General features: G+C 47.7%; 1 protein-coding gene across 3 annotated transcripts in view; it reads left to right on the top strand.

Moving 5' to 3' along the window:
- The window catches only part of SETD2 (SET domain containing 2, histone lysine methyltransferase), a 1,164,442-nt gene that overhangs the window by 359,762 nt on the left and 786,945 nt on the right, over window positions 1–17,735 (top strand). For all 3 annotated transcript variants that reach the window (XM_069210931.1, XM_069210934.1, XM_069210932.1), the window contains one exon: window positions 15,350–15,497. In XM_069210931.1, the coding sequence (XP_069067032.1) occupies window positions 15,350–15,497 (148 nt within the window). The remainder of the gene's footprint in view (window positions 1–15,349; window positions 15,498–17,735) is intronic.

Genomic DNA, 17,735 nt, shown 5'->3' with positions numbered 1-17,735 from the left:
TGAAAAAGAACTGTTCGGTCCAGAAGTGGACACAGCGATTGAGAAACTCAAAAAAGATACGGACACTGCCAAAGCCATGGGCGCACTCTACTCCCCGCAGAGCAGAGGGAATTACAGCACATTCCGTAAAACACCCTTTCGAGGGGGGTTTCGGGGTCAGAGCACACAAGCCAGCACCTCACAAGCAACACCGTCCAGTTACCAGGGACAGTATAGAGGAGGTTTTCGGGGACAATATAGAGGAGGGCAATTCCTTAGAAATAGAGGAAGATTTCAGAGCCCCAAAACCCCTACTACTAAACAGTGACTCACACGTCACTCACCCCCTCCACACAACACCAGTGGGGGGAAGAATAAGTCATTATTACAAAGCATGGGAGGAAATCACTACAGACACTTGGGTTCTAGCAATTATCCAACATGGTTATTGCATAGAATTTCTACAATTCCCTCCAAACATACCACCAAAAGCACAAAATTTGACAACACACCATTCCAATCTCCTGGAGATAGAAGTGCAGGCACTATTGCAATAGAATGCAATCGAATTAGTGCCAAACACACAAATAAACACAGGAGTTTACTCACTGTACTTTCTGATACCAAAGAAGGACAAAACGCTGAGACCAATCCTAGACCTCAGAGTAGTGAACACTTTCATCAAATCAGACCACTTTCACATGGTCACACTACAAGAAGTATTGCCATTGCTAAAACTACACGACTACATGGCAACTTTAGACCTAAAGGATGCTTATTTCCATATACCAATACACCCATCGCACAGGAAATACCTAAGGTTTGTATTCAAGGGAATACATTACCAATTCAAGGTACTGCCTTTCGGATTAACAACCGCACCAAGAGTCTTTACCAAATGTCTAGCGGTAGTCGCTGCACACATAAGAAGGCAGCAAATACATGTGTTCCCATATCTAGACGACTGGCTAATCAAGGCCCATTCGTTAATACAGTGCTCAAATCACACAAATCATATCATACAAACCCTCTTCAAACTAGGGTTCACCGTCAATTTCACAAAATCCAAAATTCTGCCGCGCAAGGTACAACAATACCTGGGAGCCATAATAGACACATCACAAGGAGTAGCCACTCCAAGTCCACAAAGAATTCGAAATTTCAACACCATCATACAACGCATGTATCCAACACAAAGGATACACGCAAAGATGGTACTACAACTCCTAGGCATGATGTCTTCATGCATAGCCATTGTCCCAAACGCAAGACTGCACATGAGGCCCTTACAACAGTGCCTAGCATCACAATGGTCACAAGCACAGGGTCACCTTCTAGATCTGGTGTTAATAGACCGCCAAACTTACCTCTCGCTTCTGTGGTGGAACAACATAAATTTAAACAAAGGGCGGCCTTTCCAAGACCCAGTGCCACAATACGTAATAACAACAGATGCTTCCATGACAGGGTGGGGAGCACACCTCGATCAACACAGCATACAAGGACAATGGAACGTACATCAAACAAAACTGCATATAAATCACCTAGAACTTCTAGCAGTTTTTCAAGCACTAAAAGCTTTCCAACCAATAATAGTTCACAAATACATTCTCGTCAAAACAGACAACATGACAACAATGTATTATCTAAACAAGCAAGGGGGGACGCACTCCACGCAGTTAAGCCTGCTAGCACAAAAGATTTGGCGTTGGGCAATTCACAACCAAATTCGCCTAATAGCACAATTTATACCAGGGATCCAAAATCAACTCGCAGACAATCTCTCTCGAGATCACCAACAGGTCCACGAATGGGAAATTCACCCCCAAATTCTGAACACTTATTTCAAACTCTGGGGAACACCTCAGATAGACTTGTTTGCGACAAGGGAGAACGCAAAATGCCAAAACTTCGCATCCAGATACCCACACAAGCAGTCCCAAGGCAATGCCCTATGGATGAACTGGTCAGGGATATTTGCTTACGCTTTTCCTCCTCTCCCTCTCCTTCCTTACCTGGTAAACAAACTCAGTCAAAACAAACTCAAACTCATATTGATAGCACCAACTTGGGCAAGGCAACCCTGGTACACAACGCTGCTAGACCTATCAGTAGTACCCTGCATCAAATTGCCCAACAGGCCAGATCTGTTGACACAGCACAACCAAAAGATCAGACACCCAGATCCAGCATCGCTGAATCTAGCAATCTGGCTCCTGAAATCCTAGAATTCGGGCACTTACAACTTACCCAAGAATGTATGGAAGTCATAAAACAAGCCAGAAGGCCATTCACCAGGCACTGCTATGCAAGTAAATGGAAGAGGTTTGTTTGCTACTGCCATATTAATCAAATACAACCATTACACACAACTCCAGAACATGTAGTGGATTACTTGCTTCACTTACAAAAATCTAACCTGGCTTTCTCTTCCATTAAAATACACCTTGCAGCAATATCTGCATACCTGCAGACTACCTATTCAACTTCCCTATATAAGATACCAGTCATTAAAGCATTCATGGAGGGCCTTAGGAGAATTATACCACCAAGAACACCACCTGTTCCTTCATGGAACCTAAATGTTGTCCTAACTAGACTTATGGGTCCACCTTTTGAACCCATGCACTCCTGCGACATACAGTTCCTAACCTGGAAGGTGGCATTTCTCATCGCCATTACTTCCCTAAGAAGAGTAAGCGAGATTCAGGCGTTTACAATACAGGAACCTTTTATACAACTACACAAGAATAAGGTCGTCCTAAGGACCAATCCTAAATTTTTGCCAAAGGTTATTTCACCGTTCCATCTAAATCAAACAGTGGAACTTCCAGTGTTCTTTCCACAGCCAGATACCGTAGCTGAAAGGGCACTACATACATTAGATGTCAAAAGAGCATTGATGTATTACATTGACAGAACAAAAAACATCAGAAAGACTAAACAACTATTTATTGCATTTCAAAAACCTCATGCAGGAAACCCAATATCAAAACAAGGTATAGCCAGATGGATAGTTAAATGCATCCAAATCTGCTACCTTAAAGCTAAACGACACCTGCCCATTACACCAAGGGCACACTCAACCAGAAAGAAAGGTGCTACCATGGCCTTTCTAGGAAACATCCCAATGCAAGAAATATGTAAGGCAGCCACATGGTCTACGCCTCACACATTCACCAAGCACTACTGTGTAGACGTGTTATCCACACAACAAGCCACAGTAGGTCAAGCCGTATTAAGAACATTATTTCAGACTACTTCCACTCCTACAGGCTGATCCACCGCTTTTGGGGAGATAACTGCTTACTAGTCTATGCAAAACATGCGTATCTACAGCGACAGATGCCATCGAACTGAAAATGTCACTTACCCAGTGTACATCTGTTCGTGGCATCAGTCGCAGTAGATTCGCATGTGCCCACCCGCCTCCCCGGGAGCCTGTAGCAGTTTGGAAGTTACCTTCAATTATTTATATATGTATCATCTCAACCTTAAATAGGTGCATACTTAGTCACTCCATTGCATGGGCACTATTACTACAATTCAACTCCTACCTCACCCTCTGCGGGGAAAAACAATCGAAGATGGAGTCGACGCCCATGCGCAATGGAGACAAAAGGAGGAGTCACTCGGTCCCGTGACTCGAAAGACTTCTTCGAAGAAAAACAACTTGTAACACTCCGGCCCAACACCAGATGGCGAGCTATTGCAAAACATGCGAATCTACTGCGACTGATGCCACGAACAGATGTACACTGGGTAAGTGACATTTTCATTCTGAACCCAGGCATGTTTGGTATCAAACATGTTGGAATCATAGCCCAATACTAATGTCAGTATTGGTGGCATGATTCCTTGCACTCTGTGGGCTCCTCAGAGGGTCCCCCTGGCATTTATTCCTTCCAATCTTCCTGAGTTTGGGGTTAGTCCACGCTTCTGGGAGCATATGGTTGGTCAGGACAGGTGTCTAACATCACCTATCAGAGGAGTGACCCCCTCTGATAGGTGGTCACTCAGCAGAGTGACCAATCCCCTTGTTAGGGCTATTTAGGGACTCCCTTGCAGGGGGGAGAGGGGGTAGTGTGTCATATTTGGCGTGCAAGACTCCACCAGATCACCTCTGCGTCAACATCTTCTGCTCCTGGCCTCTGGAACCGCTGCTGGATTTCACAGGGACCAAATGGGCCTGCAACTCCTGAGACGACCTTGCTTTGCAGCATTGTTTCCCCGGCTCCTTCCAGCAATTGCAACATTTACACAGCTGTGCATCCTCTGAGGTCGGGAAGACTGCATCTGCACCAAAGAAGCAGAAGGAATCTCTTTTGAAGTGAAGGAGCCACTCCCCTTTATCTGCAGGCAACTAAGGCAACCAAAACCAGCTGCTAGGATCTGCTCTCCACAGGAACTGTGGGGATCCTCCAACACAAGTGGTTGTTATGAGTGGTCCTCCCTGCCTTCTTGACCAACTTGGGAGATGGTGAGCCCTTGCCTCTCCTTGTAGGACAGAACCCCTGTGCACTAAGACTCTTGCAGCAACCAAGGCTTCTTGACTCCTGCTCTGAGGGATGTTCAGGCTCCAAGTAGCCCTGCCTCCAGCACTTCATCCTTGCAAGGACAGTCTCTCCTCTCCTCTGCTGCTCCAGTGACATGGGACTCCTCTCCAGGTGTTCTAACTGGGCCTCAACGCAATTTTCGGTGCATGCTGCCAATGGGTTGCCTATGGGGGTTATGACTGCTACTGCTGGCACTCCCGACCTGGTGAGTATCATTCCAGACTCTCCTCCAAGGTTCTAGTCCTCTGGACCTTGCTGGTCCTCTTCTTATCTGCAAATCCTCTTCTGCCTAGATGTCTTTGCCAAGGCTTGTTGGTGGTGGTCCTGACCACTGACTCGACTGCGGCCCTCTGACCGACGTGGGACATCTTCTGCACGGAGAACCAGAAGACTGGAAATGGCGTTGAAGAGTACGGAACATCTCGACACCATGAAGGAAGAACAGGCGCAGATGGCGGTTTCCATCAGAGACACCGACTCTGAAGAAGAATCGGAAGAAGATAGACCTATCACTGCTGGTCAGCATGTGAGTATGTCTGCCCCTACGCACACTTATAAAAAAGTCCTCTAAGGCCTTGGGTACACCACTGCTAGAGAGCCATGGTCCAACCCGAAAAAAAGACTCTAGTCGACCCACCTTTGGGTTCGGCGCCGAAAAAGGCCACTCCTCTGTCAATATCGGAGCCTAGTAAATCTGTAAAGAGTTCTGCCTCGGACTCAAGTAAGCGTCCTCACTCCTCGGAGTCGAAGCCTCAATGTCCTGCTTCAGAACTGAAACAACCTGCTGTATTTTCGAGCCCGAAAAAACTACCATCTTTGAAGCCGAAAAAATCATATTCAGAAGAGCAAGGACTTTCTAGCCATCTTAAACAGAAATCAAAATCACTGGATGAACAATCATATAAACCTTCTGGTCATGTTTGAGGACACTGAGATCCAACCTATCCTTGAGATCAAGGACAAGACTCACTCTGCCGAACAGAGTATAATGACTGTTTCGGCTTCGAGTTGAAAGATGGAGGCTTCCACTTCAGAACCCAGACGGCTTCATGCCACATCGTAGCTGAAACATCCACGCTCCTCTTCGGAGTCAAAACATCAAAGCCCCTCTTCAGAGCCGAAAACACTTTCCCCTAACAATCGGACCACTTTTTCGGCCCGTATGAAGCATTCTGCCACCAAGCTTTCGGAGCATTCATAAGGGGGCAGAAAACAGGTTTCATCTTCAGAACAGGAGGCAGATGAAACAGACATTAGACCCATTCTTGAGGTCATGGATTAAAAACAAAGTAGGATTCAAATCCAGAAAGAGACTGGAAAGGTTATTGCCAATTTGTAGAAAGTTGGCTCTGTATATACTATTTCAAAGTAAGAAATAGTGTGCACAGAGTCCAAGGGTTCAGCTAAGAGGTACCATAGTGGCAAAAGTAGATAATTCTAATGCTCTATTTTGTTGTAGTGTGGTCGAGCAGTAAGCTTATCAGAGGGTAGTGTTATGCAATTGTTGTACACACACAGGCAATAAATGAGGGACACACACTCAAAGACTTACTCCAGGCCAGTAGGCTTTTATATTGAAAAATTACTTTTCTTAGTTTAATTTAAGAACCACAGGTTCAAGATTTACATTAAACACTTTAAATGTAAGGTACTTCACTTAGATACTTTAGGAACTTTGAATGAAAACAATATCATGTACAGTCTTTGTAAAAATGTCAATAAGCTATTTTCAAAGTGGAGACAGTGCAAAAATCAACAGTTCCTGGGGCAGGTAAGTAAAGATTAGGTTAGGAGGTAAGGAAAACGCTTACAAGTCTCAGTTCTGGGGCATAGGCAGCCCACAGTTTGGGGTTCAAGGCAAACCCAAAGTTACCACACCAGCAGCTCAGGGCTGGTCAGGTGCAGAGGTCAAAAAGGTGCCCAAAACACATAGGCACCTATGGAGAACAGGTGTGCTCCGGTTCCAGTCTGCCAGCAGATAAGTACCTGCGTCCACGGGGGGCAGACCAGGGGGGTTTTGTAGAGCACTTGGGGGGGGGGGGGGGACGACGACACAAGTAGGCACACAAAACACACCCTCACCGGCACAGAGGCGGTCGGGTGCAGTGTGCAAAGCAGGTGTCTGGTTTTAGATAGGAAACAATGGAGAGACCCGGAGGTCACTCTCGCGGTGCAGGCAGGCATAGGGGGGGATTCACGGGACAGCCACCACCTGGGCTAGGCGAAGGGTCGCCTGGGGTTCACTCCTGCTCTGAGGTTCAGTTCCTTCAGGTCCCGGGGGCTGCGGGTGCCGTGCTGGTTCCAGGCGTCAGGTCCCTTGTTACAGGCAGTCGCGGTCAGGGGGAGCCTCTGGGTTCTCTCTGCAGGCGTTGCTGTGGGGGTCCAGGGGGGGTCGTCAGGCTACTCACCGGCTCGCAGTTGCCAGGGAGTTCTCCCTGTGGTGTTGGTTTTCTGCAGGTCGAGCCGGGGGCGTCGGGTGCAGAGTGTGAAGTCTCACGCTTCCGGCGGGAAACGTGAAGTCCTTGGAAGTTGCTTCTTTGTTGCAGATTTTGAACAGGGACGCTGTTCACTGGAGTTTCTTGGTCTTTTAGTCCAGGGCAGTCCTCTGAGGCTTCAGAGGTGTCTGGTCCCTGTTGGATGCGTCGCTGGAGCAGGTTTTCGAAGTTGGAGACAGGCCGGTACGGGGTGGGGCCAAAGCAGTTGTCTTCGTCGTCCTTCTCTGCAGGCTTGTAGGTCAGCAGTCGTCCTTGATTCTTCAGGTTGCAGGAATCTGAGTTCCGCATTCTGGGGAGCCCCTAAATACTAAATTTTGGGGTGTGTTTAGGTCTGGGAGGGCAGTTGCCAATGGCTACTGTCATTGAGGGTGGCTACACCTCCTTTGTGCCTCCTCCCTGTGGGGAGAGGGGCACATCCCTATTCCTATTGGGGGAATCCTCCTAAATGAAGATGGATGATTTCTAAAGGCCCGGGTCACCTCATCTCAGGACACGTTAGGGGCTGTCCTGACTGGTGGGTGACTCCTCCTTGTTTTTCTCATTATGTCCCCTGGCTTTGCCCCCAAAAGTGGGGGCTGTGTCCAGGGGGCGGGCATCTCCACTAGCTGAAGTGCCCTGGGGCATTGTAACACGAAGCCCGAGCCTTTGAGGCTCACTGCTAGGTGTTAGATCCTGCAGGGGGGAGGTGTTAAGCACCTCCACCCAGAACAGGCTTTTGTTTCTGTCCTCAGAGAGCACAAAGGCTCTCACCAGCAGGCTGGCACAGACCAGTCAGTCCTGCACTGAAGGATTGGGTAAAATACAGGGGGTATCTCTAAGATGCCGTCTGTGTGCATTTTCTTTTACTAAATCAACACTGGCATCAGTGTGGGTTTATTATTCTGAGAAGTTTGATACCAAACTTCCCAGTATTCAGTGTAGCCATTATGGAACTGTGGAGTTCGTTTTGAAAAATTCCCACACCATATACTTAATATGGCCTGTAAGGAAATGCCTCCTTGGCATGGTTACCCCCTGACTTTTTGCCATTGCTGATGCTATGTTTTGAATTGAAAGTGTGCTGAGGCCTGCTAACCAGGCCCCAGCACCAGTTTTCTTTCCCTAACCTGTACTTTTGATTCCACAATTGGCACACCCTGGCATCCAGATAAGTCCCTTGTAACTGGTACCTCTGGTACCAAGGGCCCTGATGCCAGGGAAGGTCTCTAAGGGCTGCAGCATGTATTGTGCCACCCTAGAGACCCCTCACTCAGCACAGACACACTGCTTACAAGCCTGTGTGTGCTAGTGAGAACAAAATGAGTAAGTCGACATGGCACTCCCCTCAGGGTGCCATGCCAGCCTCTCACTGCCTATGCAGTATAGGTAAGACACCCCTCTAGCAGGCCTTACAGCCCCAAGGCAGGGTGCACTATACCATAGGTGAGGGTACCAGTGCATGAGCACTGTACCCCTACAGTGTCTAAGCAAAACCTTAGACATTGTAAGTGCAGGGTAGCCATAAGAGTATATGGTCTGGGAGTCTGTTTTACACGAACTCCACAGCACCATAATGGCTACACTGAAAACTGGGAAGTTTGGTATCAAACTTCTCAGCACAATAAATGCACACTGATGCCAGTGTACATTTTATTGTAAAATACACCACAGAGGGCACCTTAGAGGTGCCCCCTGAAACTTAACCGACTATCTGTGTAGGCTGACTGGTTCCAGCAGCCTGCCACACTAGAGACATGTTGCTGGCCCCATGGGGAGAGTGCCTTTGTCACTCTGAGGCCAGTAACAAAGCCTGCACTGGGTGGAGATGCTAACACCTCCCCCAGGCAGGAGCTGTAACACCTGGCGGTGAGCCTCAAAAGGCTCACCCCTTTGTCACAGCACCGCAGGACACTCCAGCTAGTGGAGTTGCCCGCCCCCTCCGGCCCCGGCCCCCACTTTTGGCGGCAAGGCCGGAGAAAATAATGAGAATAACAAGGAGGAGTCACTGGCAAGTCAGGACAGCCCCTAAGGTGTCCTGAGCTGAGGTGACTCTAACTTTTAGAAATCCTCCATCTTGCAGATGGAGGATTCCCCCAATAGGATTAGGGATGTGACCCCCTCCCCTTGGGAGGAGGCACAACGAGGGTGTACCCACCCTCAGGGCTAGTAGCCATTGGCTACTAACCCCCCAGACCTAAACACGCCCTTAAATTTAGTATTTAAGGGCTCTCCCTGAACCTAGAAAGTAGATTTCCTGCAACTACAAGAAGGACTGCCTAGCTGAAAACCCCTGCAGAGGAAGACCAGAAGACAACAACTGCCTTGGCTCCAGAAACTCACCGGCCTGTCTCCTGCCTTCCAAAGAACTCTGCTCCAGCGACGCCTTCCAAAGGGACCAGCGACCTCTGAATCCTCTGAGGACTGCCCTGCTTCGACGACAAACTCCCGAGGACAGCGGACCTGCTCCAAAAAGACTGCAACTTTATCCAAAGGAGCAGCTTTAAAGAACCCTGCAATCTCCCCGCAAGAAGCGTGAGACTTGCAACACTGCCCCCGGCGACCCCGATTCGGCTGGTGGAGAACCAACACCTCAGGGAGGACCCCCGGACTACTCTACGACTGTGAGTACCAAAACCTGTCCCCCCTGAGCCCCCACAGCGCCGCCTGCAGAGGGAATCCCGAGGCTTCCCCTGACCGCGACTCTCTGAAACTTAAGTCCCGACGCCTGGAAAAGACCCTGCACCCGCAGCCCCCAGGACTTGAAGGACCGGACTTTCACTGCAGAAGTGACCCCCAGGAGTCCCTCTCCCTTGCCCAAGTGGAGGTTTCCCCGAGGAAGCCCCCCCTTGCCTGCCTGCAGCGCTGAAGAGATCCCTTGATCTCTCATTGACTTCCATTGCGAACCCGACGCTTGTTCTAACACTGCACCCGGCCGCCCCCGCGCCGCTGAGGGTGAAATTTCTGTGTGGGCTTGTGTCCCCCCCCGGTGCCCTACAAAACCCCCCTGGTCTGCCCTCCGAAGACGCGGGTACTTACCTGCTGGCAGACTGGAACCGGGGCACCCCCTTCTCTCCATTGAAGCCTATGCGTTTTGGGCACCACTTTGAACTCTGCACCTGACCGGCCCTGAGCTGCTGGTGTGGTAACTTTGGGGTTGCTCTGAACCCCCAACGGTGGGCTACCTTGGACCAAGAACTGAACCCTGTAAGTGTCTTACTTACCTGGTAAAACTAACAAAAACTTACCTCCCCCAGGAACTGTGAAAATTGCACTAAGTGTCCACTTTTAAAATAGCTATTTGTGAATAACTTGAAAAGTATACATGCAATTGAAATGATTCAAAGTTCCTAATGTACTTACCTGCAATACCTTTCAAACAAGATATTACATGTTAAATTTGAACCTGCGGTTCTTAAAATAAACTAAGAAAATATATTTTTCTATAACAAAACCTATTGGCTGGATTTGTCTCTGAGTGTGTGTACCTCATTTATTGTCTATGTGTATGTACAACAAATGCTTAACACTACTCCTTAGATAAGCCTACTGCTCGACCACACTACCACAAAATAGAGCATTAGTATTATCTCTTTTTACCACTATTTTACCTCTAAGGGGAACCCTTGGACTCTGTGCATGCTATTCCTTACTTTGAAATAGCACATACAGAGCCAACTTCCTACATTGGTGGATCAGCGGTGGGGTACAAGACTTTGCATTTGCTGGACTACTCAGCCAATACCTGATCACACGACAAATTCCAAAATTGTCATTAGAAATTGATTTTTGCAATTTGAAAAGTTTTCTAAATTCTTAAAAGACCTGCTAGGGCCTTGTGTTAGATCCTGTTTAGCATTTCTTTTAGAGTTTAAAAGTTTGTTAAAAGTTTGAATTAGATTCTAGAACCAGTTTAGTTTCTTAAAAAGTATTCCAACTTTTAAAAGCATAATGTCTAGCACAGATGTGAATGTGGTGGAACTCGACACCACACCTTACCTCCATCTACAGATGAGAGAGCTAAGGTCACTCTGTAAACTAAAGAAAATAGCAATGGGCTCCAAACCTACCAAAGTACAGCTCCAGGAGCTTTTGGCAGAGTTTGAAAAAGCCAACCCCTCTGAGGATGGCAGCACAGAGGATGAAGATAGTGACTTGAAGGAAAATTCCCCCCTACCAGTCCTATTTAGGGAGAACAGGGCCTCTCAAGCCCTGACTCCACAAATAATAGTCAGAGATGCTGGTTCCCTCACAGGAGGGGCCAACAACTCTGAAATCACTGAGGATAACTCCAGTGAAGAGGACATCCAGTTAGCCAGGATGGCCAAAAGATTGGCTTTGGAAAGACAGATCCTAGCCATAGAAAGGGAAAGACAAGAGATGGGCCTAGGACCCATCAATGGTGGCAGCAACATAAATAGGGTCAGAGATTCTCCTGACATGTTGAAAATCCCTAAAGGGATTATAACTAAATATGAAGATGGTGATGACATCACCAAATGGTTCACAGCTTTTGAGAGGGCTTGTGTAACCAGAAAAGTGAACAAATCTCACTGGGGTGCTCTCCTTTGGGAAATGTTCACAGGAAAGTGTAGGGATAGACTCCTCACACTCTCTGGAAAAGATGCAGAATCTTATGACCTCATGAAGGGTACCCTGATTGAGGGCTTTGGATTCTCCACTGAGGAGTATAGGATTAGATTCAGGGGGGCTCAAAAATCCTCGAGCCAGACCTGGGTTGACTTTGTAGACTACTCAGTAAAAACACTAGATGGTTGGATTCAAGGCAGTGGTGTAAGTAATTATGATGGGCTGTACAATTTATTTGTGAAAGAACACCTGTTAAGTAATTGTTTCAATGACAAACTGCATCAGCATCTGGTGGACCTAGGACCAATTTCTCCCCAAGAATTGGGAAAGAAGGCGGACCATTGGGTCAAGACTAGGGTGTCCAAAACTTCCACAGGGGGTGACCAAAAGAAAGGGGTCACAAAACCTCCCCAGGGGAAAGGTGGTGAGACAGCCAAAAATAAAAATAGTAAAGAGTCTTCTACAGGCCCCCAAAAACCTGCACAGGAGGGTGGGCCCAGAGCCTCTTCACAAAACAATCCTGGGTACAAGGGTAAAAACTTTGATCCCAAAAAGGCCTGGTGTCGAAACTGTAGTCAGTCTGGACACCAAACTGGAGACAAGGCCTGTCCCAAGAAAAGTTCCACTCCAAACTCCAATCCAGGTAACACTGGAATGGCTAGTCTCCAAGTGGGATCAACAGTGTGCCCAGAGCAAATCAGGGTCCACACTGAAGCTACTCTAGTCTCTGAGGGTGGGGTGGATTTAGCCACACTAGCTGCCTGGCCGCCTAACATGCAAAAATACAGGCAGCAGCTCTTTATTAATGGGACAAGTGTAGAGGGCCTGAGGGATACAGGTGCCAGTGTCACCATGGTGACAGAGAAACTGGTTTCCCCTGGCCAATACCTGACTGGAAAAACCTATACAGTCACCAACGCTGACAATCAGACTAAAGCACATCCCATGGCAATGGTAACTTTAGAATGGGGAGGGGTCAATGGCCTGAAACAGGTGGTGGTCTCCTCAAACATCCCACTAGACTGTCTGCTTGGAAATGACCTGGAGTCCTCAGCATGGGCTGAGGTAGAACTAAAAACCCATGCAGCCATGCTGGGTATCCCTGAACTGGTGTGTGTAAAAACAAGAGCACAGTGCAAGGCACAGGGTGAAAAAGTAGAGCTGGAGTCTGGAAGAAAGGCCCAGCCTACCAAGAGAAAAGGAAAGTCAGTTGGGAAACCAACTGCCACACAGTCAGAAAAAGAGAACCTCTCTTCTCAGGAAGAAGTTCTGCCCTCTGAGGGAACTGAGCCTTTGGAGCTTGAACCTTATCAGGTTGAGCTCTTAGGCCCAGGGGGACCCTCAAGGGAGGAGCTGTGTAAGGGACAAGAAACCTGTCCCTCTCTTGCCTGCTTGCAAGCTGCTGAAGAGTCCAAGGGCAATAAAAATGGAACACATAGGGTCTATTGGGAAGATGGACTCCTGTACACTGAGGCCAGAGACCCCAAACCTGGTGCCACTAGGAGAGTGGTAGTGCCTCAGTCGTTCAGAGAGTTTATTTTGACCTTAGCCCATGATATTCCCCTTGCTGGGCATTTGGGACAAACCAAGACGTGGGAGAGGTTAGTCAACCACTTCTACTGGCCCAATATGTCCCACAAGGTTAAGGAGTTTTGCCTCTCCTGCCCCACCTGTCAAGCCAGTGGTAAGACAGGTGGGCATCCAAAGGCCCCCCTCATTCTACTTCCAGTGGTGGGGGTCCCCTTTGAAAGAGTGGGTGTGGACATAGTTGGTCCACTAGAACCTCCCACAGCCTCAGGACATATGTATATCCTAGTAGTAGTGGATCATGCTACTAGGTATCCTGAAGCTATTCCCCTTAGGTCGACTACTGCCCCTGCAGTAGCCAAGGCCCTCATTGGTATCTTTACCAGAGTGGGTTTCCCTAAGGAGGTGGTGTCTGACAGAGGTACCAACTTCATGTCAGCATACCTAAAACACATGTGGAATGAGTGTGGGGTGACTTACACTGTACTTAAAATGTCTAGGAATGGACTTAGACACTGTTGGGGCATATTGCTCATGCAGCTATGCCCTCACCTATGGTATAGTGCCCCCTGCCTTAGGGATTTAAGGCCTGTTTGAGGATTGACTTACATATGCCACAGGCAGTGTTTTGTGTGCATGGCACCCTGAGGGGGATGCCACGTTGACTTTGCCCTTTTCTCCCCACCAACACACACAATCTGCAATGGCAGTGTGCATGTGTTAGGTGAAGGGTCCATTAGGGTGGCACAACACATGCTGCAGCCCTTACGGACCTTAAGTGGTCACAGGGCCCTTGGTACCACTGGTACCTTTTACAAGAGACTTATCTGTGTGCCAGGGGTGTGCCAGTTGTGTAAAGAATGGTACATTTTTAGTGAAAGAACACTGGTGCTGAGGCCTGGTTAGCAGGGTCCCAGCATATTCTGTCAAGTCTGCATCAGTATCAGGCAAAAAGTGGGGGGGTTACCTGCAACAAGGGCTGTTTTCCTAGAGTGGGGGTAAGGCCTAATACCTAGGCAGGCCGCCCCCACTCAATTCTCCATTAAAATCATCCCTGACGTCTACTGGGCTTTCTGCCCCCGGGCACAGAAAGCCATTCAGGCCTGGGCGCTGGGGGAGCATTAGCCCATTGCCAGGGGCAATGGGCTAATGCTACCTACCCTACAAAAATAATTCCTGGTGGTCTTGTAGGTTTTCTGCCCCCAGGCAGGGACAGATTGGAGGTCACAGCCTCCAGTATACTTTCTGGGGTGGGGAGGGGACTGCTTGGGGTCATATGGGTGGAGGGGGGAGGTGTAGGCCCAGTACCTGCAAAGGCCCCTTTCAACCTGTTCTGACATTTAAAAAAAATCCCTGGTGTGTAGTGGACTTTCAGTCGCCGACTGGAAGCAGACTGAGATTGGTGGAAAATACCTCCTATCTGCAGAAAGAGTTATGGGATTTATTTAGGGTGTGGAGGGGATTGGCCCGATGCCTGGGAGGCCATTACCCTTTTAGTGATAAAAAAAATCCCTTGTGCCTAATGGGCATTCTGACCACCCATCCTCTCCTTCCAACCTTCCCTCCCTCTTAAGATGCAGATAAGGTAATAAACAACACTTTTTGGCCTGGGGGAAGTGGGAACGCTAGCCTATTACAAGGGGGCAGCTCCCCCCTCAAAAAAGGTGGTGATATAGTGGGTGGGTGCAGCAATCTCCAAGCAGGGATCAACTAGGGGAAGGTTCTTTTGGAGAGTGGAGATTCTCCCCTTTCTGACTACACCTCTCGTCTGAAGCAGTACTTGAGGGGTTCGAGCTATTTTTCCCTCTCCTGTCGAGCACTGATGCAGTGAAATGAGGTTCATTTCACTTTCTCTGTTACGACATCAGTGTCAGAGGGTGCTTTCTGTAGTGATGTGCTCGCTCCGGAGGAATTTCCTGTCTCAGGTGTGAGTACAGGTTAGAGCTGTCCTCCACACTAAACAGGTTAAAAGATTGTGGTTTTACCAATGTTTACTCTCCTAGATCAGTACATTTTTGGTCTCTATCCCATATAAATGTGCTCATGTAACTAAAGATGCTTTTAAAGTCCTGTTATAGTATTGTTTTAGCAGAGCTTTTTTGGAAAAGCGCCTACTTATTCTTTAATTAAGGTTTTTTACCCAGATCTAAAAAAAGAGGCATACATCAATTGCTGATCTACATTTTTTAATGCCAAGTTATTTTTCTTTATTTAAAAATAAAACAGCAAAGAAGCCCAAAAATGCTTTTGTGGCTCAACAAACTGTCGAGGGTACCTGGGCGGAGAGAACAGAGTCAGCATCCGAGCCGCTGGTGGGAAGATGAAGAAAGAACGTGCTCGCAAGAAAGATTCTGAGAGTCCTGAAACTCAAACGGTTAGTAAAAGCTGTACGTCTCTTAAATGTGGCACTGAGAAAAAGCCAAATTGTGTTGAAGATTGTTGAAAAATCTATTAAAGTAAAGTGAAGTTCCAATCCATGTAGGTTATTTGTGAATTAACACCATTGAGCCTCATGCGGCAAACCCTTTCAGATGAGTTTTTTTCTGTAAAGGCCTGATGTGACTGTGGTGAGTTGCTTGTATTATTGTTCTGACTAAGAGTTAGGACTGTTCCTGCTGGAGCAGGACCAATGCAGACTTGGATGTGTTCGGTCCCTGTACTGCACAGGAAGCAAAAAACTGTGGCCTGGAGTGTGCCCCGTAGTAAAAAAAGGGACACCCACTAGATAAATATTTTCTGTTTGTTCCAGAGAGTAGTTCTGCTAGCTCATGCATGTTGGACCTTTTGATTTTTGACTGGTGGTCAAATTTAAAGTGACCCAAATTAGGGACTACAAATAAAAGCCAGGAGAGCACACCACTTGCTGATGTAATGATTTGTCCTCTTTGCTTGTCTTGAGGAGAAGGGAAGGCGACGGACCACATTCATGGCTGTATAGCATCCGAATGCATACTTGCTGGCATGTTCATATGCATTTAGAATTATCATCTTTGTTTTGGCTGATTGTTGGTTTGTGAGCTTGCAAGTAGTCCTAGTGGTTATTAGTGTGTTGGATTCTATAAGATAGTCAGTTAACTTGGTCATCTGGAACCGTCGTTCATGTATAAGGTGCAAGTGCAAAATGAATAGACATCCTTTAGAGAAGACTTCTGTTGGTCCACAAAGCTTTTTCTCCTAGATGGTAAAGGGAAATGTTCCCAGTGGGTGTCAAAATGATTAGGAGTCATTTGACGCAACTGGAAAGGCACTGGAGTCTGATGATATTCTTGGTGGCTGATTGCAGCTAAGACAATTAGTTTGTCTTTATCATTAAGCCAAATGAGTATGTTTGGAGTGATTGTATGTCACAATGGGAAACATCCTAAACAACGAGGTCTAAACCACTACTTGCCTGAACCACTACTGCTAAACAACTAAAAAGTCTCTACAATGAAGTACTGAACAACTACTGTTCAAACAACGATTTTGCCTGAATAACGATTGCCTGAACAACGAATTTGAAGGTAGTTTTTTTTTTTAATGGTTTATTAGTTTTGAATGTGTGTGTGTGTGTGTATATATATGTATATGTATGTTCGATGGCATGTGTAGCTGCAGATACACATGCTGTGCACAGTCCGCCGTCTGGTGTTGGGCTCGGAGTGTTATAAGTTGTTTTTCTTCGAAGAAGTGTTTTCGAGTCACGAGACCGAGGGACTCCTCCTACTTCGGTTCCATTGCGCATGGGCGTCGACTCCATCTTAGATTGTTTTTTTTCCGCCATCGGGTTCGGACGTGTTCCTTTTCGCTCCGTGTTTCGGGTCGGAAAGTTAGTTAGAATCTCGGAAAAAAACGTCGGTATTGTTTGCGTTCGGTATCGGGTTAGTTAGAACAAATCGACACCGAATTTTGAAGAGCTCCGGTGGCCCTTCGGGGTTTTTTCGATCCCCCGTCGGGGCCTGGTCGGCCCGGCCACGTGCGACTTCAAGGCTCATGGAACGGACCCCATTCCGTTTCTGCCCAAAATGCCATCACAAGTATCCGTATACAGATCACCATCTGGTCTGTAACTTGTGCTTGTCCCCCGAGCACAAGGAGGATACTTGTGAAGCCTGTCGAGCGTTTCGGTCGAGGAAGACACCGAGAGACCGAAGAGCCAGGAGACTACAAATGGCGTCCACGTCGACAGGTCAAGATCGTTTCGAGGAGGAAGAAGAAGCTTTCTCCGTCCGCGAGTCGGATTCGGAAGAACTCGACGCCGAAGAAACAACCAAAACCGTGAGTAAGACGTCGAAAATCAAGACTCATGAGAAGTCTACAAAAGCCCAGGGGATGCCACCGCCAACAGGCCATGGCTTAACCCGAAAAATAGGTGACCCATCCAAGGCACCAAAAAAGGGCATGCTGGTGTCGAAGTCATCCGACTCCGGTCGAGATACCGCCACACAGCAACCTCGGAGCCGAGACGGCGGCTCCGAGAAAATTCGGCACAGAGACAGCGGCACCGAAGAATTTCTGCACCGAGACACGCCGAGAACAAAGAAGGTTTCTTCGGAGCCTAAAAAGACTTCCGAAAAGGTTTCGGTTCCGAAACAGCCAGCCTCGGAGCCGAAAACTAGTTCCTATACAGAGG

Source organism: Pleurodeles waltl, chromosome 10, assembly GCF_031143425.1.
Source record: "Pleurodeles waltl isolate 20211129_DDA chromosome 10, aPleWal1.hap1.20221129, whole genome shotgun sequence".
Taxonomy (NCBI): domain Eukaryota; kingdom Metazoa; phylum Chordata; class Amphibia; order Caudata; family Salamandridae; genus Pleurodeles; species Pleurodeles waltl.
This window is presented reverse-complemented; position numbering and strand designations above follow the sequence as displayed.